Consider the following 26,228-nt stretch of genomic DNA (forward strand, 5'->3'; position numbering starts at 1 on the left):
AGTGTACCGGCAAAATTCTGCATGGTTTTATGGGGAAACCGGCCAGTGAGTGATATGTGTGTTACACAAAACAAAACAGGGAGAATGTTCATTGTTGAATGTGTCCTGGGTACCTACTTTTTAGGTGGGTGTAAAAAATGAGGAGTGGTGGAGCGTGTGAGGGTGAAGGGAAGGAAGCGTGGGAGCGAGTACGTAAAGAGAGTATAACGCTCTCTCTCTCTCGCCCTTGGACAGGTCGCGGCAGAAGCAATCAATCAAACTGGGTCTTCCTCTTTAATGAAGAAGAAGAAGTGGAAGTGGAAGTGGAAGAGGAAGAGAGAGACGGCCCCGCCGTTTTCCCAGCCCTTGTCGCTGTTCCCAATTCACGCAAGATGGGCCCGCGTCCTGCCTGCAAACGGGGAGCAGACGGCTGCCAGTTTGTAACCGACGTGCCTACAGCTCCTGAGCCTCCTCCTCGCCAAGTAGTAATTAGTAAATTGCGACGTATCAAGTGCTGTTGCTATCTTGTCTGCGCGCTCGCAGACTCGCATTCTCTCTCTCTCTCTCTCTCTCTCTCTCTCCACACGCGCCGCAGACCTCTCTGCTTCCCCTCTCTCTCTCTGTCCCCGGCCCATCCTTCCCCTCTCAATCATTCGTTCGTGCTCAGGTTCCTTTTGGAAAAGCAAGCTATGGCTATGGCACCCTAGGCTTTCAGCTCGTGCAACACCATTGGCTCCTAGCTAGCCCCTCCTGTACGTGCGCTGCCCTCTTATTTCTCTTTTGCATTCCAGCGATGGCTACAATGAAGTCCTTTCGTCCTCTCCTCCTCCTCCCTCGATCCTCCCCCCGTTCTCTCTCTCCTCATATTATCACACCCCTTTTCCCCATGTCTCCCACAGATCATTGAAGCGAAACCCTCACTCCCGCCTCCTCTGCTGGCTCCTCCGCCATGTCTCACCAACAAGTTTCCCACGTCAAACACAGCAGTCCCCAAAATGACAGCAGAGGTAAATTCGCAGTAGCACCATTTTTGTGAATTGGCCAGTACGAAAGCCTTAGATTGTCAATATTGCCTGTGCATTTGTAATGGCTCACATATTCTGTTTAATCAGGGAAATATTACAATGAGCTATGGCAGGCTTGCGCAGGTCCCCTTGTGTCGGTTCCAAAGATAGGCCAGCTCGTCATGTATCTCCCACAGGGGCACATTGAGCAGGTTAGCAACATGCTATGCAAAGCAATGGTGATTAGGTCTCTGAAGTAGCTGACCTTGGTACTTGGCTATGTGGTTGCAGATTAGTGCATCTACAAATCAGCCAACGGACTGCCCTGAGCTTCCCAAGCATGATCTTTCTCCTCACATTCTCTGTAGAGTTATGGACATTGGGCTTAGTGTAGGCTTGCTCTTCCTCTTCCTCTTCTTTGGTTCCCTTCTTGATGTGGATATTTACAACAAGCCTTACTGGCTTACATGAGCAGGCTGATCCAGAGACGGATGAAGTGAATGCCCAGCTTTCGTTATATCCAGAGACAATGGTAGTCTTTGAGCTGTAGCATTTGATTTGTTCACCCTACTAAAGTTGATCTTTCGTTTTGTTTGGTGACTCAGGGAAGTGATTTGCAAGCAGTAGTAGTAGGAGAGGAGCTGGCGTCATCTGCTTCCAGCGGAGCCTCTACCAACAAGCCCACTGTTCACATGTTCTGCAAGACCCTGACACCGTCCGACACAAGCACTCACGGAGGCTTCTCAGTTCCAAGGAAACACGCAAGCTGCCTTCCTCCTCTTGTGAGTATAGCCGTCCAGCTTCACAACTTCCTATGATGCTCTTTAGAGGGATTGGTAAATATTCAATTAACATTTTACCAAGCTGGGTTTTCGAGACCTGGTCTTCAAGTGATACCTTGAGTAGTCTCAGGCTCATGTGTCTGATGTTCCTGGTTGTTTTCAGTCTTTGTGAATAGGAGAGACTGGCTGATAGAGAGTATAGAACCTTTCTTTTGCTTACCTGTTTACACTTGTGTTGTGGATTATATGAAGGGAACTTAATTATCATTGCAGGACATGACTAAGTTCCCCCCCACTCAAGAGCTTGTAGCTACTGATCTGCATGGAGTGAAGTGGCACTTCCGCCACATCTATAGAGGTAGGGTTTCTGATGCATCGTATATGTTATGGATGCAATGGAGCCATTGGGTCCCTGACAGCCTGTGATCATACTTTTCCTTGAGCAGGCCAACCTAAGAGGCACTTGCTTACCACTGGGTGGAGTGTGTTTGTGAGTCAAAAAAAGCTTGCTGCTGGGGATGCGGTGATTTTCCTCAGGTGCAATGATGCTAGCTTCTTCATCTCTAGTGTTAGCCTGGTTTTTGAGCATACAGGAGGGAGGATGTTCTAATGATCAAGCTTGTCTCTCTTTATCTCTTATTTCTGCCAGAGGTGAAGATGGGGAACTTCGAGTTGGTATCAGACGTGCATTGCGGCAGCAAAATACCGCCTCTCCTTCAGTTTTACCAAGCCAGTGCTTGCAAATGGGAGTGATTGCCACAGCAACCCATGCCATCATTGCCCACACTATTTTCTGCATATATTACAAGCCAAGGTAGCCAGCTGTGATTCTGCTTTGCTGTGATGTAGCTCTCCTCATAAATTCCATTTCTGTTCAATCATTTCATAGCTTTGCTATCACTACATTGTGATTTCACAGAGTTAGCCCTTCCGAGTTCATCATACCAGTAGAGCGATTCAAGAGCAGTTTAAGTGTCAATCTGGCAGTGGGCAGGAGATTCAAGATGAAATTTGAGACTGAAGATGCGTCAGAAAGGAAGTGAGTGGCACTGGCAAATGTGTTACTTTAATCCCCTTTCTGATTGATATGTAGATAACTCTTCCTTGCAGGTATAATGGCACAATAACTGGAATTGAAGATTTTGATTCGATCAAATGGCCTTCTTCGAAGTGGCGATCATTAAAGGTGCATTAACTTCTTTGGTGCTTTGCTTTTGTGTCAACACTAACTAATATTGGTACGCGGCCCTTGCCCGACCATGTAACATGGCTAATATTTGGAAGGGATAAGCACCTCCCCCTGAGGGCCCTCTCGTGTGTCGAAAAAAAAAAACTAATATTTGTATGAAACACGGGGCTGTTTGCCAAGAGCCCCGTGAATGTGACTTTTAGAATGTACAATTCATCATGTCCATAGCTGGCCAACAAGGAGCATGAGCTGCACGTAGCCTTGCATTGTGAAGTCTGTCCAAGTGGTTCAAGGTTTTTGCAAGTTCAGAAGCTTATTGTGGGCTGCCCGGAGCAGGTTGGGTGGGATGAGCCCACCATACATGTACGCCATGACAGAGTTTCCCCTTGGGAGATTGAACTTTACGAGAATCCAGTTGCACGACCGATCCCTGTACCTGGGCCTCGGTGCAAACGGGTCCGTGCCACTAATCCTATTTCCTCTCAAGCTACTGAGCATTCGCTTTCAATGGTCTTGCAAGGTCAAAATCCTCGGGCCTTTGGCAAGGTAGTCGAGGATATATATCATGGGAGTCATCATCCTCTCCCATCCTCCTACCATCACTTTCCTCAACAGCTCCATTTGCAGGCAAGGTCAATTCCATTGTTACAGGAATCAAGAAGTGGGAATAGACACGGTAATGGAAAGTTATTCTGGGGGATGACTGGACTGGATGACCAAGGAAGCTACCCGTTCACTGGTTTTGTCACAGCTCAACAGCAGCAGCAGCAGTTTCTTTCTGATGCATCCATGAAGTTCTCATCTGGGGGCCATGTGCCAAGTACTCAACACTCTAGTGGGAGCAGTCCTCTAGCTCTGTCCAGTCAACATTCAACTTCAGGCCCTCCTGGACCAGGGACAGAGGGCTCAAATTGGCATGATAGGTCTGGACACCACCTTGGTGGCTGCTTACCCATCAGTGATTCTGCCCCAAACTGGATAAGCAATCAAAGGATGTCATTACCATTGCCCAGTGCCGAGTTCTCCAGTTTATCGACGGCCAAGGAGATGACAAATATGAGTATACAGCAAGCAGTGCAGGGCCAAGGTCTACATTCAAAGAGGTTGTCCTACTCATCAACATGGCAGGAACAGGACCCACACGAGGTGGGAATAGTGCCAGCAGGAGCACCGATGGCAGCTGTGGGAACAGAGCCAGCAGGAGCACCGATGGCAGCCGTGGGAACAGGGTGCAAACTTTTTGGTTTCTCATTGATAGATCCGCCTTCCTCCAAACTTAAAGCCAATGTGGATGTGAAAACTGTGGTGGAGGAACAAGCTGTTGAGTTAGATTCTAGTCAGCTAAATGTTTCAGAGCATGAGGTTGAACAGCCGAGTAAGGATATGAGTGCAATGGATTTGTCTGCCACCAGCTCTGAGCCTGAGCTTCAGAAGCCCCTTACCAACAATGATAGATTGAGGGAAGGGCAATGCAGGGGGCAATTTGCAGGCAGGAGCTGTACAAAGGTAACGAAGCCTTCTGGTTGGTGTATGTTAATGTTAATAAGGGCTGGTTGATTTTTTTACCCACTGTGGCATTAGGAGGCTTTGCTGCACACGTGTATGTTTCTGTTTGTAAGGCCATTTTAATTGTAACAAAGGCTGTTGTTGGGTCTGCATGTGCCCATGTGTATGGCCATTACAAAGGTAATTGTGCACATTGATTAACTTGGGTTTTCTTGGCAGGTGGTGAAGAAGGGGAGCATTGTATGTCGCGGAGTGGATCTCTCCAAACTGGGCAGCTATGATGAACTGTTCGAGGAACTAGAGAGGATGTTCCATTTGGAGGGGCAGCTGCGAGACAAGGATAAAGGTTGGCAAGTCGCCTACTCGGATAATGAGAATGACATGCTCGAAGTGGGCGACGATCCATGGGGGTAATGCTCATCTCTAAATCAGTCTTCGATTTTTTCTTTTTTTGTGAGAGATTTTATGAATGTCTTCAAAAGGCCGAACTCAGCCTACGAGACACATATGTGATATATTCTGTCAGCCCCAAAAAGGAAAAGCTGAACTGACAGTAAACACAATAGCCAAAGCTAACTGATAAACCGGTGACCTGGGGTGTGCAATGAGTGGTGACTATGATGGTGGATCGAGGGAGGATGGAGCTCTACTGCTAGGGGCTCAGAATGCAGGGTTATATGGAGCGACTGTCAAGCAAAATTTCTGACGCGCCGTTTAGGGTTTCCTGCGCTGGATCTCGCAACCTCACTGCAGCAGCCCCACTCGCCCTGAGCTGCACGTCCTCTGTGCAAAACAGAAAACCTCGCGTGCTGCCCCTCAGCGTCTACATTCGTGCTGCTGCATACCTGTACTGTGTTGTCCAAGCCTGCGTGCTGCTCCAGAACGTGCTTTGCACAGAGTCTGTGCTCTTTTCCAGAATCTGCCCTGCCTGCGCTGCTCAGAATCTGCACTCTCTACAGATTCCAGGACTGCAGTGCTAACCACCTTGCTGCCTTGCACCCCCTGCGCGAAGAGTGACACCTGCAGGCTGCACCTTTTGCCACCAAGCCCAAGTATTTGCAGTTCCACACTTCCTCATCGGACTGCCTTTTCAACCTGATTTTTGCAGGTGTTTCATTGGTGGAATTGTGCTTTTGGCCTTTGTAGGAGCTGCCCCCAGGAGGTTTTCTTCTGTGTCCTACTTTGGGTTTCTTGAAAATGGTGCCACCTTTTTTGTATATACATATGTGTATATATGTATATACATATATACATATGTATATATATATATATTATATAGATATGTATATGTAGATATATATATATATATATATATATATATATATATATATATATATATATATATATATATATATATATATATATATATATATATATATATATATATATATATATATATATATATATATACATAGATAGATAGATAGATAGATAGATAGATAGATAGATAGAGAGAGAGAGAGAGAGAGAGAGAGAGAGAGAGAGAGAGAGAGAGAGAGAGAGAGAGAGAGAGAGAGAGAGAGAGAGAGAGAAATGAAATGAAATGAAATGAAATGAAATGAAATGTTATATTAACGTCTTCAAAAGGCCAAAGTGACCTATGAGACCAAGAAGTTACAATGTGGTGGATCTGAGAGAGAAATGAAATGAAATGAAATGTTATATTAACGTCTTCAAAAGGCCAAAGTGACCTATGAGACCAGAAAGTTACAATGTGGTGGATCTGATACAAAGTCAGAGTAACAAGATGACAAAATGACAAAATGAAATACTATGGAATCCTGAACTGCTAGGTGTGAACTAAGCAGCTAAACAGCTAGCCGGGATAGCTAAATCACAGGAGATCCAGCATCGGTCGCTGGCGGATCTCATCAATCTCCTCCATGGTCAGTAGTCTGATCGGGCGTCGTGCATGTCGAGTCAAAGTGATGTGAATCCTCTGATGTAGCCTCCGTCGATGCTGTGTAGTCCTCCTCAGTCGTGGGCGTCTGGATCTCCCCAGCTCAGTCGCTCGGTCGATCAGTGTGTCTCTGGTGTGAGGCGATGAGCTCTGTTGCGGTGGTAACTCCTCCGGGTGTCCAATGGCAGCTCTAAAGAAGTCTGTGATCTGTCTCTGAGACTGGCTGGCCTCTCCTCTCATCAGGCTCTTTGTGTCTGCGCAGCTCGAGCAAAAACAAACCCAGGCATTTCTGATCCTCGTACCGCATGACTCTAGAGAATGGTCCAAAGCCCTCTCTGAACAAGCAATGGAAGCGGCCTCGTATCTCGTAGTATCTCGATCAATGTGTCTCTGGTGTGAGGCGACGAGCTTTGTTGCGGTGGTAACTCCTCCAGGTGTCCAATGGCAGCTCTAAAGAAGTCTGTGATCTGTCTCTGAGACTGGCTGGCCTCTCCTCTCATCAGGCTCTCTCTGTCTGCGCAGCTCGAGCAAAAACAAACCAAGGCATCTCTGATCCTCGTACCGCATGACTCTAGAGAATGGTCCAAAGCCCCCTCTGAACAAGCAATGGAAGCGGCCTCGTATCTCGTAGTAGATGGGGCAGTGGCATGTGTAGTGCAACTGTGTCTCAGGCTCGATGTCACACAGGGGGCATGTCCTGGCCTCTGCTGGTACTCTGCTGTATGAGAGAGAGAGAGAGAGAGAGAGAGAGAGAGAGAGAGAGAGAGAGAGAGAGAGAGAGAGAGAGAGAGAGAGAGAGAGAGAGAGAGAGAGAGAGAGAGAGAGAGAGAGAGAGAGAGAGAGAGAGAGAGAGAGAGAGAGAGAGAGATGAAATGAAATGAAATGTTATATTAATGTCTTCAAAAGGCCATAGTGACCTATGAGACCAGAAAGTTACAAGGTGGTGGATCTGATACAAAGTCAGAGTAACAAAATAACCTAATCAACAATACAAAACAAAGATATATATTATGGGATTCTAGATAGGTCGATGTGAGCTAAGTCGAAAAACTAAGCAAGAATGGGCGGCTAGTTGGGATAGCTGAATCACAAAAGATCTAGCATCGGTCGTTGGCGGATCTCATCAATTTCCTCCATGGTTAGTAGTCTGACTGGGAGTTGTGCATGCCTGGCCAGCGTGCTCTGAGAGAGAGAGAGAGAGAGAGAGAGAGAGAGAGAGAGAGAGAGAGAGAGAGAGAGAGAGAGAGAGAGAGAGAGAGAGAGAGAGAGAGAGAGAGAGAGACGTGACCGAAACCCTATTGTTGCACTACCTGCGCATGCAACAATAGCAGCCCTGCCACGCGCCCTGCTGCCTGTCTGGGTTCGCGCGAAGTCCTGCTGCTGGCCTGCTGCGCGCCAACCTCTGCGATGCTGCCTGTGCGCACCCTGCCTTGCCTGCCTCGCAAACTGCCTGCAGCCCTAACAACCCACCTCTGCAAACCCTAACTCCGTGAAACCCTAATTCCATGAAACCCTAATTCCATGAAACCCTAACTCCGTGAAACCCTAATTCTGTGAAACCCTTATCCCGAAAAACCCTAACTGTCCTAAACCCTGACTGTGTGTATCCTTCTACCGCTTGCAAGAGAAAGAGAGAAAGAGAGAAAGAGAGAGAAAGAGAGAAAGAGTCCAAGCTTCCTTTCGGTTCTTCCTTTTCTCGTTTGCCAGTCTAGCCCATTCTTCATGGCAGCTTTGCCGGTCTCGAGTGCTACACACGGCGCTCCATCACCACTTACCCGTCACGTGGACTGTACTGGCTACCTGTTGACACGAATTGACTCCAAAATACAACACTTGGCACAGCATGCCTTTGGGGGCCGGATGATTGGACAGTCTCCACCTCGCTCTTCTATACGTGATTGGTGTCAGACTGCATTGGGCACTACTCAGGGACGGGTGTCGGAGCTTACATTCCTTGGCAGGGGCATATTCATGGTACGTCTTTTAGATCCCGCCACTGTCTCAACTCTCCTGGCTCGCTCTCCGATACTCTTTGATCGCAGGATGATATACTTGACGAGGTGGTATCCCGAGTTTACTATTGAGGAGTTTGACAGTCGACACCTTATTCCCAGATTCCCTCTGACGCTCTCCTTCTCGGGTATGCCTCTCCATTTTATTGATGAGCATCTCCTACAGATGATTGCTGCTCATTTTGGCACAGTAGTTCCAGGATCCTGCATCTTCTCCTCTGGTCCACCTCGCATTCAGGTCCTGGTGTTTGGGGATACTTCATTACCAGATACAGTTACTATGGCTGTGCGCGATCGAGACTACTCTTGCCGAATGGTAGTCACTAGCCGGCCAGGACAATGCTTACATTGTCATGAGATGGGACACTTGGCACGAGATTGCCCCACCCTGCCACGCCATCGACGACAACAACAGTCGGCTCGTGGCACTCATGCTCAGCCACGTGGTCAACGTCAACAGCTGGTTCCTCCTACTACTACTCGAGCACCTCAGCAGCCTGCAGGTGCTCCTCGAGCTTCGACCCTCCATGTTCCTCCCTCTGCTTCAGTTCCTACTGAGACTGCATGGCAAACGGTGGGTCGTAATCATTCCTTCCGTCCTCGTCAGCAACCTACAACGCATGCAGCCCCCAATGTTACCTCTCCTGCTCCCTCTCAAGTTTCCACCACCCCCTTACCTCCTGCTTCTCCTCGCCATTCTTCTTCTTCAGCACAGGATCACTTACCTCTGCTACCAGCTCCTCCTTCACTTGCCGTTCCCCCGTCCGCTCCTTCCCCTCTTCCCGAGGTCCCTATTCCCATGCAGATGGATCATTCCCCTCTATTACCTCTCCCTTTTCCTCCTCTCCCTCTCGCCCTTACTCCCCCCCTTCACCTTCTGGTCCTCCCCCTCCCTCAGCCGCTCATACTTACGTCCCACGCAGTTTTCTCAGCTCCTGCCCTCTTTCCTCAGGCACTCACCGGGTTGAAATGTGCGGTGACTCAGAAGGACCATTGCGGGTGCAGCTCTACCTTATGCATCACAAGCCAGGTTGTGTTTCCTCTTTCATAGGCAGTCGCTCTCAGCCCACCCATTCTTTTTTCCTTCCATTCCATGCAGCTCAGGAATGGTCTGAGGATCAGGTTCTACATTTTGTGCATGCCTAATCTATGGCTCAGCTTCATTTATGGTTGTCTACTTCCGCTCCGGATATACCGTCTCCACCCTTCCCTTCCTTTATTGGTGCTATGGAATGGAGTGATGTTTATGCTTGCTATTCATTGCCTACGGTCATTCATGTATCCTCAGATGTGGTGCTTCCTATGTCTATGCCAATTTGGGGTGTCAAAGCTGCAGCATCGGTAATGCAATGTAAACAAGCTGAGGTCCGCAGTTGGTGCAATGAGACACCATATTTTAGAGAGGGCTTGCGGGTTGCTTTCCTACCGCCCGAAGCTCACCCCTTGGATGGCCCAGCTGCCTCCAAGAAGATGCGCAGTTAGTCAGATGCTTTACCAATTCTTTCATGCAGACCATGGATTTACATGTAGTTTCTTGGAATGCTAATTGTTTACAGACTTCTCGGGTAAGAGGTTCCCGCAAGCTTTTACTTTGCAGAGATTTACACGCTCATGTAGTGGGCACTGTGGATATATTACTAGTACAGGAGCATAAGATTGCCACTCCCTTTGGTAATCTCATGCCCTCGGGCGCTCACACTTTTTGGGAGCTTGCTCTGGGCATTCATGGACATAGTTGCGGTGTATGCATTTCAGTGGGGCCACGTTACTTGGCCTCAGTTCAGCAGCATGGCACCCTTGTCACTGGCAGAGCAGTCTATGTTTCTATTTGGATTCGGAACTCTATCATTGGTTTTATGTCAGTCTATGCACCCACTACTCCTCGGGAGAGGGCTACTTTTTGGTCCTCCTTGGCTACTGTTCTATCTGCTGTAGACTCTTGGGTTGTTGGAGGTGACTTCAACAACGTCGAGAGCGACTCTGATTGGCGATCCATCACACCTCCAATTCTATCATCCATTTCTCCTGATGAGCAGTCAGCTTGGGATCGATTTCTTCTAGCTATTCAAGGTGTTGATGCCTGGCACATCCCCTCTTTTGGTCACCACCCTGCTACACTTCATTACTCGTGGGGGTTTCAGAGACAACAGAGGAGATTATTAGAGCGACTTGATCGTTTTTACATTGGCCCTTGGGCAGCAGCTCTAGGTGGATTTACTACTATTTGGAGAGGGACCAGCCTCTCAGATCATTTACCCATCTCATTGTTTATCTCCTTCACTAGATTCTCTGCACAGAGACGAGGCTGCCACATCCCTGACAGTGTTTTCACCACTGAAGTTTTGCAGCAACAGATTCGTGCCTTATGGTCCACGAGTGCTTCTTATTGTGGTCCCCCTGGAGAGTTCCTTGCTCATTGCATTACTCAGTCTAGTATTTACTGCTGTGATCAGACTGCTATTATTCATCGACAGTTGAGAGTACGCGAGTTTGATCTTCATATTCCTCTTGGTTCCACACAGCGCTTGCTTGAGGAGTGGCCTCAGGATGCTTATCTGGTTGCTCGACAGACAGAGCTCACAGAGGAAATTCGTCGCGTACAGGAGGCTAGGTCTGAGTTCACTTATCATGCTTCAGTATCTCATTGGATAGCTAAAGCTGATCGAATGAATAAAGCCTTCTTCGCTGCGCATAAAGAGCGCCCTCCTGACACCACCCTCCGGACTTTGTGCGATGCTCAAGGGACACTTCATATGCATCCTGATGTTATTCTTGACATGTCTGCAGATTATTTTGAGGCATTGTTCACTGCTGATGTATGCACTACTGAGGTTTTACTAGCCCATGAGCAGATCTGGCATCACACCCGACGCCGTTGTACAGACACTATGGCCGAGATCTTGATGGCACCCTTCACACTTGCAGAGCTTTATGCTGCTATCGAGAGTCTAGATCCATCCTCTGTCCAGGAGAGGATGGCCTCACTAGAGCTTTCTTTTTGACTTATTGGGATGTATTGCATATACCACTACTTTGCGGTTGTCAGGACATCTTTGTATCCGGATATATGCATCCGGATCTTTGCTCAGGTCTCATATCTCTTATTCCGAAAGGGGGTGACACTACTCAGCTCCGCCAGTGGAGACCTATTACCCTACTTCCTTCGGTCTATAAGATATTAGCGTTACTGATCAGCCATCGCTTGCGATTGTTCTTACCAGATATTATTCATACTTCTCAGACAGGCTTTGTCATGGATCGATGCATACTGGATAATGTCTTCACTTTTTATGAGGCAGTAGAGTGGGCCATATCATCTTCTGAACCTCTCGCTTTTTTCATTCTTGACTTCGAGAAAGCATACGATTGTGTTGAGTGGGACTTTCTCGAAGGATCATTAGCCAGGATGGGTTTCCCCTCGAGATGGATCGCAGGCATTTCCGCTCTCTTCAGGACTGCCAGCAGTGCTATTACTATTGGTGGTCGTGTCAGTCGCAGTTTTGAGCTTTCTTGATCTGTCCGTCAGGGATGTCCTTTAGCAGCATATCTGTATGTTTGTCGGAGAGACTATGTCCGATTTTCTTCGTGCTCAGAGTCATGCATTTCGTGGCTTGACCATGCCAATACCTTCAGCTCCGGACCTTATCGATCAGGAGTTTGCTGATGACACTATGCTGATGTTGCGCTATTTGCTAGCAGCTCTTGATGCCATGCGGGAGGCCCTGGAGGTTTTTTGCGTTGCCAGTGGTGCACGTATTAACTGGGGTTACTGGTTGGCAATGATGACTTACCTACTTGGGGGGTAGCTGATGGTTTCACATGGCTGTAGCTGTGTCAGACATGCAGATATCGGGGCTTTCAGGTTGGATTTGACGTTTCCTCACAGCAGCAGTTTGCACACGTACTACAGTCTATTGGCAGGAAGCTATGTCATTGGTCTTCACGTCATCTGTCGTTGGTTGGCCGTGCATTGGTCGTCAACCAGGTCATTCTGGCTATATTATGGTTGGATTTGACGTTTCCTCACAGCAGCAGGTTGGATTTGACGTTTCCTCACAGCAGCAGTTTGCACCCGTACTACAGTCTATTCGCAGGAAGCTATGTCATTGGTCTTCACGTCATCTGTCGTTGGCTGGCCGTGCATTGGTCGTCAACCAGGTCATTCTGGCTATAGTATGGTATACGGCCTCTTGTTGGATGCTACATTCTGGAGTGATAGCTCAGCTCCGCAGACTAGTGCGGAACTTTTTATGGAGTGGCACAGATGAGACTACTGATACTTGTGCTGGAGTTCGTTGGTCCACGATTATTCGACCTAGGTCAGAGGGAGGCCTTGGCATTATTGATCCAGAATTACAGAGTCGTGCCCTTCTTACCAAGCTTATTGTTCGGGGTCTTTTTCCCGGCCAAGAACCTTGGAAGATGCTTCTTCAGGCCGCTATTTGCACACAGCAACTCCATGCCTCGGCACTAGAGATGGTCATACTTGGCATACAGGGTATCGTTTTCTCTTTACGGATGCCCCCTTGTTCACCAGCACTCTCTCACCCTTCATCCGATCACTCCTTCAGATTTGGGTTTCCATGTGACGGGCTATCATTCGCTCACCTCCCTCATGTCGTGAGGAGATTGAGCGCCAGCCTCTCATTTGGAATGATGCAGTTCTTGATTCTTCGGTGAACCCACCCCGTCAGCTTGGAGAGAGGACTCACATTGATTGGGCTGCTTGGGACACTGGCCCTGCTGTCTTTATGCAGTTGTTTCATGAGACGCGTATGCTGGATGCAGATTTTGTGGCAGAACATTATGACATTGGTCGCGGGGTGACAGACAGACTGCTTGAGATTGACTCCGCCGTTCCTTCACACTGGGACGCAGTCATGCGAGGCACGGTTCTGATGCCTCCACATAGTGGTTGGGAAGGTCTCTTTGCTCAGAGCACTCTCTTATTAGTTCGTTTGGACACCATGCTGTTCACAGTTGATACAGACTACTCTCAGGGGATTCATGCTAGATTGAGATATGATACCACCTCTCCGCACCTTGTCTACCCCGACGCTCGATGGGAGGCCATATGAGTAGTTGGCTCTCGCGGGAAGCGTCGTTGTGTTGACTCTCGTTTCGCTTCCGCTGATGCCGTCCTTTGGAGGCTTTGGGTGTGGGAGGGTCGTGCCCTATCTCAGCTTTATTGGGACCCAGGAGAGTGGCATTGGCCTCACTCTAACCCCATCGGTGCACCTGTATCATTCTTTGAGTACACTGTCAGAATTGGAAGATTAGCATTGATGAGACAGCACCCAGAGGAGCCCACTCGTATGCGTTTTTGGTTACATTCAGGTCTCTCTCATGCCTATCTACAGCAGTTTTGGTCAGCCATCTGGGATTTACATGCGGCTCGTCGTATTTCATTTTTCATGTGGAGGATTGCACATGCAGGACTTCCAGTTGGGACTTGGCTAGCTACTATGGGTCATGATTCGTTATGCACTCGATGTCCTTCGCGACTACATGAGTCACCTGCACACTGTCTTTGGTCATGCTCCTCTTCTCATATAGTGTGGCTAGCAGTTTACTTTTTACTTAGCAGAGCCGGTTTTCAGCATGGATTTCTCACTTGGGGCTCTGTCTCATGGTTGATGCCGATGCCCGGACCGCATCTTTTCTACGAGGGCTCAGACACAGATCCAGCTCTTATGCTTACCTCGACTTGTTATCGGCGAGGGACTTTGGCTATGTTACCACAAATCGCTTGGCAAGGGGGATCCTCAGACACGTGATGAAGTTTTTTCAGTCATCACTAGCATTATACTATGGAATGTTTGGAAAGCTCATTGTCTTCACATTCTGAGTGCGGCTCCACAGCTTCTTCAAGATACCCTCACTGCCATTTTGCTGGACATCATTCACACCCTGATTTGGCAGTGGGATTCTTCCTCAGGTACATCTACATCAGCCGAGGCTCGACGATTTGCCTTCCTTCGGCGTTGGGCCCGTTCTCCACTCTTCTTCACACTTACAGGTGGCCATATTACATGGCATTATGTCCCCCCTCAGTGGTTTCTCCTCCACTCATCACACAGACCACCATGAGATTGTTCCAGTTGAGTTGTCACTATAGTGGCTCTTTGTAACAGTCTTGGACACTCCAAGTCAAGAATTAATCGCGACAACACCAAATAACCACTTCAAAACAATTCACAGATCACAATAGATTTGCACTGGCCCGACGGAGTTCCGTGCCTAGAGATATTGGCCCCAGAGACTGGCGCCCCTTTCGGTATTTCTTTTTATATTAATCAATCATCAAAGTACACGAGAGAGCGGTTAGGGTTTCACTCTCAAACTCTGCGTCCAGATGCTCAGAGAAGTGAGGCCCTCACCACTAATTTAAAGGTTACAAGAGATGCCCAAAAGCAGAGCCCCAAAAGCTTGAAAGCAAAAGCAGATTCTCTCTCTCTCAATGAGAGTCAGTAAAAAAACAAGTTCTCTTTTTCTCTTTCTTTCTCCCAAATCAAAGCGAAAAGCTGAGATTTGCGTCGCTCAAAATTTCCCCAAAAAAATAAAATTAATAATCCGCCTCTGCGATTTCCGAAAATTAGGGTTTTTGGTAGAAATTAGGCTTTGCAAGAATGTTAGGGTTTCTGGCAGAAATTAGGGTTTTTGTTGTCCGCCACGTCATCACTTTGTGACACTCTCACCCTTACCTTTAGCTTGTACACCCAACGTGATAGGCTATTTTGGCATCCGCTAGGGATTATATTGTACTCAGTAATATACAGCCCTGATTTTTCCAAAAAAAAAAGAGAGAGAGAGAGAGAGAGAGAGAGAGAGAGAGAGAGAGAGAGAGAGAGAGAGAGAGAGAGAGAGAGAGAGAGAGAGAGAGAGAGAGATGAGATGAAATGTCATATTAACGTCTTCAAAAGGTATATTAACGTCTTCAAAAGGCCAAAATGACGTATGAGACCAAAAAGACTAAAAGTTACAACTGGTGAATCTGATACCATGTTTGAGTACGGAAATTACCAAGTTACAAAGAACTAACACTAGAACGCTAAGAGGAAAGGATGGGGGGGGGGGGTTTTGGTGGTTTTAGATGAAATCTCTCATCGGTCGCTACAGATCTCATTGACCTCCTCCATGGTCAGTATTCTGGCTAACGTCTTCAAAAGGCCAAAATGACCTATGAGACCAGAGCGTTACAATGTGGTGGATCTGATACAAAGTCAGAGTAGCAAAATGAAATGACAAAAGGATGAGATATAAATACTATGAAATCCCAAGCTGGTAGGTATGAAATAAGCAGCTAGCCGGGATAGCTAAACCACAAGTCACAAGAGATCCAACATTGGTCGTTGGCAGATCTCATCAATCTCTTCCATGGTCAGCAGTCTGATCGGGCATCGTGCATGTCGGGCCAAAGTGATCCGGATCCTCTGATGTAGCCTTCGTCAATGTTGTGTAGTCTTTCGCATTCGTGGGCGCCTGGATCTTCCCAATTCAGTCGCTCGGTCGATCAGTGTGCCTTTGGTGTGAGGCAACAAGATCTGCTGTGGTAGTAGCTCCTCCAGGTGTCCAGTGTTTGCTCTAAAGAAGTCTGTGATGTGTCTCTAGGACTGGCTGACCTCTCCTCTCAGCAGGCTCTCTGTGTGTCTATGCAGCTCGAGCAGAAACAAACCCAGGCATCTTTGATCCTCGTACCTCATGACTATGGAGAGTTGTCCAAAAGCCTCTTTGAACAAGCAGTGGAAGCGGCCTCGTATCTCGTAGTAGACAGGGTAGTGGCATGTGTAGTGTAACTCTGTCTCAGGCTCCATGTCACAGAGGGGGCATGTCCTGGCCTCTGTTGGTACTCCGTTGTATCTCCTAGTCTCGATCCGCAGCTGGTGTGAAATGTGCGTATCGGACCAATAGTGCACAGTATCCCAGGAGACAAAATGTATCTGGGCCTCGTCACAAAACCCTCTGTCGTAAGTTGGAGAAGATGTTCTCTGTAGAAAGCCATCTTCGTGCCTAGCTCCTGTGTTGGCTATATCCATGTCCTCTTGGTGTCTAGCTAGCGGATGAGCTTGGTGATCTCAAACTGTGTAAGAGTCATGGAGGGTGCATCCAGTGAGTACTGGAAGGGGGGCAATCTGTCTATGCTGAACCCATGTGCCCGAAACCATGATGTCATCTCCCCATACCAGCATGTTGTATCTCCTTGCATGGCTAACTGCAGGGAAGGGGTTTTGGTGGGATCGTCGGCGGTAAGCGTTTCAAAACGCAGGGATAGTGTGGGGGAGATCGGCACCGTTGACTGGGCTGACCCTTGCGTCTCAAAACGCAAGACAGAATGGGAGGATTCGATGACTGCTTGGGTAGCGTTTCGAAACGTTGTAGTGCAAAGGGGGGTCGACGACAGCAGCAGGCTGTGGTAGCCAACGTTTCAAAATGTTGCAGGGTGTTGCTTCTTTCTATTGCTCTTCTCCGGGTTGCTGCTCCACGCCAAGGCCTTCAAGGATCACACAACTCTGATACCATGTCAAAGTCGACAATGGGGAAGTGTAGAGACCAAGGGGGGGGGGCAGAGAGAGTCTCTTGAACCAATCAACCTTTGCAATGAATAATTGAATATGTATACAATGGAGGCAAGGGGTTGCTTATATAGCAAGCCCAATAAATTGCCCTACCCAAGACTTTGACAAATAAGTAAAATAAATACCTAAAGCCCAAACTAAGTAATGGGATCACATTGGGCAGTTCACTTGAGGTGCCTAAACTTTAACACGTGTGTGTGTGTGTGTGTCGGCTTTACTCTAATGTCTTTAGGTCCCTTGGGCCCTATCGGACGGGGTCCCATAAGTTGGTGGGGACTCCTCTTTAAACATAGGCCACTCGTCAATACTTTGCAAGTTGGTAAAACTTCTTCTGTTGCCTCTAGGGTTTAGGCCCCTTGGTCGGGGATCTGTCGGTTGGCTCCTATCTTCAGTGGCTTGACACATTAGTAGTTTGTGACAACTTCTTGTATCTGCAACTAGGACCACGTGTAATAATGTAACATAGTCATAGTCGTGAGATTCCCTCCCATTTACAATAAAACCCAAGGGTAGTTATAGAAACTCCAAGAGAAGAAAAATGTATATTGTAGTGCTTCTGCCTTCAAAGCTCTAACTGTTAAGTCCCATGTCATGGCACTATTATTGACCATAACTATTTTGCCAAACTGAAAATTGATCATATTTATAGTTTGTTTCATCTTTGTTGAAAGCACGAGTACAACATCTGCAACTCGACTAGTGCTTTTGTCAAAGTCATTTGGAACTTCCAGCTTTGTCCAAAAAAAGATTGAATCTTTATTTGCTTCGAGTAAAACTATTGGTAAAGTATTTGATTGTGCCGCCAAGCTTTTCCTTCTGAGCGGCGATAACGAGATGTTGAAAGTTTGAAAGGGATTCCACTGGTTTTTTTGGGACACAAAAAGTCTTGTGTTGTCTTAGGTTGAGAAGAAATATCTTCCATATGGTTTTTTTTTTCCTTTAAAAAGTTTCTTCGGAACAAATTATGTCCAAAGATTTATTTGCAGTGACTAAAGTGATGCTGCAAGAGTCTGCATTTTATTTATCCTTTGCACCGTTGAAGGTAAGGAGTAGTCTTCCAGTTTGAAGAAGAATTGTCATTCACTACGGCATCTGCTATCTGTTCATAGACAAAGACTTTGTTTTGCAAGGGTGATGACGAGGCGACTTTTTTTGCCTTGAACACGGCCAAAGAAGGGGCTATGTGCTTGTTGATTTTCACACAAGAACCAGAATCTTTTGAATCTTTAGCTTTCTCAACGGGTATTAAGGCTTCCAATTGAGAAGGGAGAGGTTGAGCGAGATGTGGCTTCTTAGACCTTTGAAGGATCCTCTTGCACAAGGAAAGAATCAATAAATCTTCAACTTTACCACCATTAGACAGGAAAGACTTAAATGTAGAGCATGGCTCGTGAGGGAAAACTTGTCTAGCGTCGTGGCGCTCATGACCAAGTACTCGACTAGGGTCGGATATAGTGGTCAACCAGGTGCTGTTGGCTACTATGTGGTACATTACGTCTTGTTGGATTTTCTTGAGTTCTTGCATGAGTCAGCTGGAGAGGTTGATCATGATTTTTTTGTGGTCAGGACCTGACATTAGTCAGGACCCAGGACCAAAGTGTCCTGGCTGGTCATCGCTTAACCATGTTCTCGGGCGGGCCGGGGGGGGGGGGTTTGGGGATCCAGCATGACAGAGCAGAGCCCTCCTTGGAAAGCTTGTGGTTAGAGGACGTCTTCCAGGGGAGGAGCCCTGGAAAGAGTTGTTGCTTCACTGGATTCAAGCCCGAGTCTCCCATGCGGACGGCCATTGGAGCTAGTCCAAGTGGATTTCTACAGAGGTACGCAGGGCTGGTCTAAGCAGGAATTGGAGCACCGATTTGTTGTGAGCTTGCTCAAGTCTTGGGAGCAATTGAGGAGTGGCCTGGAACAACATCAACTCACTTGCATGGAGGAGCGCTTGAGACAACATCTTGTTTGGAACCCCATGGTTAGCACTCAAAGAGGCCACTTGGTTGGTAGCATGTCTAACATTTCTTGGGGTCCCATGGCAAAGGGTCCAACCCGCACTCTTGACGATTGGCTTCAGTTTTTAGGCTTGCCCAAGGAGGTTCAGAGCATACAATTACGAGGCACGAGGGGGGTGCAGAGCATTTGTCAAGATACTACAGAGCCTATAGCAGCTGAATGGCATACCCCTTTTGAGGCATCGTCTCCCAGATGGATAGGGGCCTTCACATGGCTGGAGGTCCTCATTGCATTTTGTGCCTGCTCTGAGTCAGTACAAAACATGTTCGTTGAGGTGCAGGGAGAGGGTCGCCTTCACAAAGTTTCAGTAGAGGCACCACATGTTGCAGAGTGTTGTTTTCGGAGGATCTGAGTTGTGGGCATCTGTGGGAGAACTTGTGTCATAGATCGTGACCGGGCGGCTGTGGGCTTGGGAGAGTCGTCCTTTGGCACGATTGTAGTGGGACTCAAGAGTGGTTTTTGCCCAACCTGACTCCTAAAACAAAACAAAACAAAAAGAGTGGTTTTGGCGGGATTCCTTCTCTTCAACCGACTACCCAAGGATTCCTTTTTTTTAGTACATAGTTCATTTGGGGCGACACATATTGACCACACGGAGCAAGGTTTGCAGAGCAACAACACTTCACGGGCAGGAGGAGGGCTTCACAGTCGAGTTCTTGTCAGGCTTCTGGGAGCGCTTGTGGGACAGCTGCCAGGCTGAGGAGAGCTACCATGTTTTAGTGGTTGGTTGCGCATAGGGCTACAACAATTGGGAGTTGGTTGGTACACATCGGCTTCTCTACAGCTTGTGTAGCCTATGGCCATCCTTTGCAGAGCTTGTCACTGTTTGTGGGATTGTCACATATGCCACAACAGGTTTGGCTTGGGGTTCTTCGGTTGATGCCAGCGCTTTCCAGAGCTCGACAGTACAGTTGGGGTGCTACAGCCTAGTCCACACTCACGGGCCCTGCACTCCACTTTGAGCTGGCTTCCACCAGCATGATGATTGTGATTCAGGTGCGTTGATCTATACTTCAGCCTGCCACAAAGCTCATCCCTAAGAGTGGTGCTGTGACGAAGAGTGGTGTTGGAAGCTTATCTGTGGCTTGACACTCTAGTTTATTTGACGGGCCCGTTACTTTCGCATCTCCGAGGCTCGCCTTGTCCCACCGGCAAAAACTGTTCGTGACTTTTGGCTGGAGCTGATTCATACACTTAGGGTTCAGTTTGCGAGACTTCAAGGCAGCTCCGATCGCATGTAGGAGCGTTGAGAGGCTTTCTTGCGACTTTGGCTTCCATGGCCTTTCTTCCCATGGTTCAGGGTGTGCCTAGATGGCATTACCGGCCACCTGTGTGTTTTTCGCTCCTCCCATCTCGTGACCTAGCTCTCATTGTACATATTTTGTTTTCTCACCGGGAGTGTGTCACCATTTTTTTGATGTAGCCCTCTCTTGTAGAGGTGGTTTGTCGCCTTATTAATTAATGGAAGGTTCCTTTTCTTGGAAAAAAAAAAAAGCACCTCCATATACACTTCTTGGTGACCCTTCTTGGTGCCCTTTCGCGAAGAGATGCGTTCATGAGTAGTTGATGTGCAACAACCAACAAAGGGTAAGCTACACTTGCAAATAGAGGCACTTGTATGCGAAAGGGTGCCAGTAAGGTGAAGAGGTGTTGTGCGAGTTAATGTCGAAGGGACACCACCCAATGAAGAGGCACACGAAGAGTAACCAGCAAAGGTTTCTAGAAATTCATTGGGTAGGTGGCATGCCACACACATATCTGCGTCACTGTTTGTTATTTATGTAAGTGAAATAGAAAGATTCATGCTACCTCATGCTCGTATGTGTATGTGTACCACCTTTCTTTTGCTTCCATGCAGCTCTGGGAGAGGGTTAGAGTGTAACTGCGAGGATGAGAGGCTCATAACCTTCGGGTCTCGGGATTTTTTTGTGCTCTAATACCTCTGTGAGGATTAGTGGTGCTAATCCTAGAATTAATACTAAAACTTCATACTTAAGATTAAATTGAGACTCAAGAGACGAGGAGACTTGTTGAATTGATTTGATTGATTGAAACCGAGTACAATAGGCTCCTTATATAGTAGACGAAGAATCACCAATGAAAAGACACATTCCATGGTGAAGAGACATGACTGTAGACGTAAAGACACATCCTTTGGACGGACAACTGCAACCATTGAGTGAAGGGGTGTGACCAATCGTCGAGGAGTGCAGCTTTAGGTGAAGAGGCATATGTCTCTAGAGCAAAGAGTCGTGACCATCCAGGTGTAGGGGTCCTCCTTGGCATGTCACTTCTTGTATATGCAACTAGGACTAGATGTAATAATGTAACGTAGTCACAATCGTGACAGGAAGGCACATTGGATGTATATTGTTAGAGATTTTGGGATACTGTTCTATCGGCCTCTTCTGCTATTTTGTTGTGGGCTACCTAATCTTTAAAGAGATACGGGATTATTGTGCAGAAGAAGTCCGAGTCTATGCAATGATTAATGGGACATGCCAAGCAAGGGTTTGCAATGCACGTACTCACTCTTACTTACCCTACAGATAGGCTTGTAGCAGTCCGGATCAGACAAAAATCGAACAATGGTAATAGGAGGAAGGGAAAGAAATAGAAAAAGAAACCTTCGGGTCCTCGATTGTTAGCAGAGAAGCGCACCGAGTACTACAGAGGGTAAATGTTACGGATGTAGAGAACAAGGGCATGTGATTGCTAGGTGCCCCAACAAAGCGTCTAATGATTAGGCAGAGGACAAGCCGTAGAGTTCTAGAGCAATAGAGGAGTAAACAAAAAAAGGAAAGACAAAGCAAGACTGGTAGCTGATATTGTGGGGACCGACCTTGAACAAATGGATGAAAGTACGGAACTATGCAGAGAATGGGTCAAAGTATGAGATCAAGAAGCCCTCGTCCTCTTCGATGGAGGAGCCAAGGCCAATCATCTCGACTGAATTGGCGGCTTGGAATTATGCTAGAGGAAATGGGACCAAGGGTCTCATTTAGCCCAGTATATCACCTTACTGTTTGCTAGTGTTGTTGGTCGCAAAGAAAAATGGATCTTAGAGAATGTTTATCGACTACAAAGCCTTCAACAAAATCATCACAAAGAATAGGTTTGAATACCAAGGATTGATGATATATTGGACAGGCTACAGGGTTCTATTTGTTTCAACAGAATCGACATGAAAAGTGGCTATCATCAGATCAGGATCATTCCTAGAGATGTATACAATACTGTGTTCAGGACATCCTTTGGATTGTATGAAGATGTGGTGATGCCTTTCGGTCTTACAAATGCTCCTGCATCGGTCAATAGGATGTTGGACATGGTTTTAAGAGAGTATAGGTCATTTGTGCGCACCTTTTTCGACGACATCATCGTATTCTCCAAGAGTGAGGCAGAGCATAGACACCATTCGTCATAGATTTTCCAGGCATTGTGGCAACATTGACCGGTGGTTAATGGGAAAAAGAACGAGTTTTTCTTGTTAGAGATACATTTTTTTGGACACATTGTCTCTGCGGAGGGTGTAAAAATGGACCCGGCCAAGGTCGATACCTTTCGAGATTGGCCAGATTTGAGAGAGATTCATGAGGCTATTTCACTTGACTAGCACGTCCACATTGACTAGGCTAGAGGGGATGATGGGCCAGCATGCTCGTTATTCTGTTGGTCAGAAGCTTTCTCGGTTGGGGCACAAGTCATTGGAGCTACCTATGAGATCCGCAGAGGGGTTGTTGCCTGTATAAGAGAGATTGATGAGGCTATTCCACCTGACTAGCACACCCTCATAGGAGGACAGACTGTTTATCTTCTCATCACGGATGGTGGGTATACTTCGATCCTCACTTAGGAGACTCAATTGTTGCTCAGTAGGAGAATCTCATCTTTAGCGATGCGGAGACTAGCCATCATGGACGTGACATCAGATTGGAGTTTAGGGTGAGGTTTCGCGTGATCATCAATTGATTGCCCATTGGCAGCCTTTGTGCAGCCGGTGTGGATGGTAGTTTGTTGTTTGTTGATTCGAGTGGGCGTCCATGATGGGGTTCGTGACGTGGGCGGCAGTCGCATGGTTTTTGCAATTTTGGGGGTCACACATCTTTTTCCAGGGCTTGCCCACAGATCCGGTCTTCTTGCTTATTCCCTTGAATTATAGATGGGGCTCTTTATAGATGATCCCAAATGCAGGTCATCGACTGGACTAAATGCCAACGAGCCTCTGATCGACGTTTCCAAGAGGCTTAGTTACTGTTTCAAAGCCATTTTACCTAGCGTAAATGAGTTGTGGAAAAATATGCTAAAGGAAGCAGACGTACCTACCGATTCAAGTTCTATTTTAAATGATTCAGTAGGTGTGATTCCTGTCATAAACTTTTTGAACTCTTCAAGAAGCCTTAAGGAGAAATCTTCTCCTTTATGTCTCCAAACTTTTGACTTTACAACGTTATATACGAAGCTAAATTTAGAAGACCTTAAATTTAGAGTCAAGTCTCTTATTTCAAAAGTTTTTGCGTACAAGCTTGAGAAGGATAGGTACAAGGCATTGCTAGTAGAAGTAAGCCTTGAACTTTGACTTTTATGGTTGAATGGTATTCCTTTGAATCTACTAGTCTCAATCTCAAGCTGTTGTGAGGATGTGCGTATTTGACCAATAGCACACCGCAAACCATGAGACATGTGTGTCCATATAGCTGGGTCGAATCACAAACCCATCTCTTGTGAGGTGGAGAAGATGCTCTCTATAGAAATCCATCTTCGTGCCCAACTCCTGTGGCGGCTCTATCCATGTCCTCCTGGTATCCAGCTGTATCAGGTCCTGACGAAGTCTAGTAATCTCCACCCACGTAAGAGACATTGAGGGTGCGGGCAGCATGTCCATGGTGAAGCCATGCATCTGAAACCATGATGTCATCTGTGCATACCAGCATGAAGTGTCCCCCTGAAGAGCTAATTGCTTGGAAGACTCAAGGGTCAGTCTAGCATATTTGTCTCTAGTCGTAACCCACAAGCTGTAAACAAAGGAGACTAAACTGGTAAGTGTAAGGTGCAGCAGAAGTGAATGTTGAACTTTGCTCAAGATGAGTGCTCCAAGCTGTGCTCAAGGTTCCTATCACTTACGGAAGGGAGAGCCTTCTGTTCCTTTAGTGAGAGAGTGCAATGGACACAAACAAAGTGGTGAACACTGTGAATGAAGGTGCATGAGATCGAGAAATAGAGAGAGAAGAATATGACATCAGCATGTTGTCAAAACCCTCCTCCGAAGGCCCCACTCTCTATGGTGAGAGCGGTCTACTATTGATTGCACAAATCTGTACAATGCTTGGACTTGCCGACGATGTCCACGACGAGAGGGGCTGAAATCTGAAAACACTAATGGTTGGAAACTGCAAATCTTTATCTACTGAATTTTGACTCTATGTCGGTGACGATGTCGATGGCGACGATGCGACGACGACGTGCCGAAAACGCAGATGCTGAAATCTGCGTTTTCCGGGCTGAATCTGCAAACTACGCTGGATCTGACCGTGCGGCGAGGATCTGCTGCGGGAAGGTGAGATCTCTGAGGTTCTGGACTTCTATTGCGATGTCCGACCTCTGAAAACTGAAAACGCTGGATGGTTATGCTGATGCAAAAACGCTAGGGCTGAAAAGTCCTGCTGTGGAGAATTGCTAACGCTAGGGCTGATCTGTTGTTCTGCAACTACCGGGGCTGATTTGCTATGCAAAACGTCAAGGTTGGTCTGTCATGCAAAAACGCTAGGCCTTGCTGTTGATGTACAAAACGCTAGGGTTTCTTATGGGGGTCCTGTTGAGAAGGTGCCTGTTGAACGCGAAGTTCCTGCTGCCTCTTCTGCCAGAAAGTGCTAGCGCTAGGGTCCCTTATATAGTTGCTTGCTAAAATTGCCCTATCTAGTTTCCAACAAAAGTCACTTAAAAATAATAAGTGAAAAATGTCAAAAATAGGGAGAATAGGTCTATGCATTCTAAAAATTCTCTTGATGGGTTCTGATGGAAATCTAATGGTCATGCTCTGTGCAACCAGAGGATATGCATCTACTCTAAGTGCCTGGACATGCACGGTCTGCGAACAAACTCACAAAAGTGCCAGAACACTTCCTAATCTAACTGAACTGAACCCATGTCATGAAGTAGCTTGTCCACGTAGGGTTAGATGTGTCACGTGACAGTAAGTGCCTCAATCTCCATAAGAGGGGCAACTAGCTCTGCTCGAATGATAGCGTGGGGTATGGGGGGGGGGAGAGAGAGAGAGAGAGAGAGAGAGAGAGAGAGAGAGAGAGAGGAAGAAGAAGAAGAAGAAGAAGAGAAGAGAGAGATTCTTCAGTAGACTCCTCTAGGGTAGCAAAGTAGCGTCGATGGGTCTTTCTTCACACGTGGGCGAGCTCATCAGATTATTTTCGTCGGGATCATCGCCACAGGTGGCATTATGCACCCCCCTTGTGGTTCATTCTATACTTATCGTATAGACCACCTTGATGTTTACATAGCCTACACATTATTGCCACGTTTTTGTACTTCCTCTACGTGATAGGCCTGGGCAATTGTAGAGGTCTTTTATGTACACAGAATCTGGCCTTGAAGGGCGAATCTGGGCTTATCTTGGATTCATCTAGGTATATTTTTTAGTCATATAGTGGACATGCAGACATCACATTGTAAATTTTTTTTTGAGTTATGATCAGTTGATATTGTGCTAGTTCTTTCTATGTTTTGTGGTGCGTATGCCCTTTCAACTACCTGACTTTTGTGCTAATTTTTTCGATTTAATGCTGCTTTTAGTGCTAGGCTTCATTATGGTTGAGTCTGCCCTTGATCTCCGAAGTCATGATAGAAACTTAGTCTGCTGAACTTTGTGTTGATGTATGCTTATATGTGCATGCGTGTGGTTTGTGTTGTGTTTAGGAGCATATGTTAGTACCTAGTTCTACACCCACTATTAGGCATTGACGATGTTAGTGGGGATGTTGTGGTATTTAGTCAATAATATGCATGATGGAGCTGATGATTCCATTGTCTGGTCGATGACTACCATCATGGGTGTATATCTTGTACTTTCCTCTTAAGGCTGAATCTGGGCTTATCTTGGATTCATCTAGGTGTATCTTATGTACACATAATACAGCCTCTTTTCTTGTGTGCACACACACACACACACACACACACACACACATATATATATATATAGATAGATAGATAGATAGATAGATAGAGAGAGAGAGAGAGAGAGAGAGAGAGAGAGAGAGAGAGAGAG

The 26,228-nt window shown here is 46.9% G+C and overlaps 1 protein-coding gene across 1 annotated transcript in view; it reads left to right on the plus strand.

Moving 5' to 3' along the window:
* The first annotated feature begins 231 nt into the window (after positions 1–231).
* LOC147423828 (auxin response factor 18-like) overlaps positions 232–26,228 on the plus strand; it is a 32,282-nt gene continuing 6,285 nt past the window's right edge. The window contains exons 1-12 of the mRNA XM_086502330.1: positions 232–986; positions 1,092–1,195; positions 1,275–1,373; positions 1,459–1,515; positions 1,589–1,765; positions 2,039–2,123; positions 2,212–2,302; positions 2,415–2,579; positions 2,685–2,804; positions 2,876–2,951; positions 3,291–4,460; positions 4,680–4,870. Of these exons, the coding sequence (XP_086358456.1) occupies positions 929–986; positions 1,092–1,195; positions 1,275–1,373; positions 1,459–1,515; positions 1,589–1,765; positions 2,039–2,123; positions 2,212–2,302; positions 2,415–2,579; positions 2,685–2,804; positions 2,876–2,951; positions 3,291–4,460; positions 4,680–4,870 (2,393 nt within the window). The 5' untranslated portion in view covers positions 232–928. The remainder of the gene's footprint in view (positions 987–1,091; positions 1,196–1,274; positions 1,374–1,458; positions 1,516–1,588; positions 1,766–2,038; positions 2,124–2,211; positions 2,303–2,414; positions 2,580–2,684; positions 2,805–2,875; positions 2,952–3,290; positions 4,461–4,679; positions 4,871–26,228) is intronic.

This window comes from Adiantum capillus-veneris, chromosome 26, assembly GCF_014529385.1.
Source record: "Adiantum capillus-veneris isolate H3 chromosome 26, ASM1452938v2, whole genome shotgun sequence".
Lineage (NCBI taxonomy): Eukaryota > Viridiplantae > Streptophyta > Polypodiopsida > Polypodiales > Pteridaceae > Adiantum > Adiantum capillus-veneris.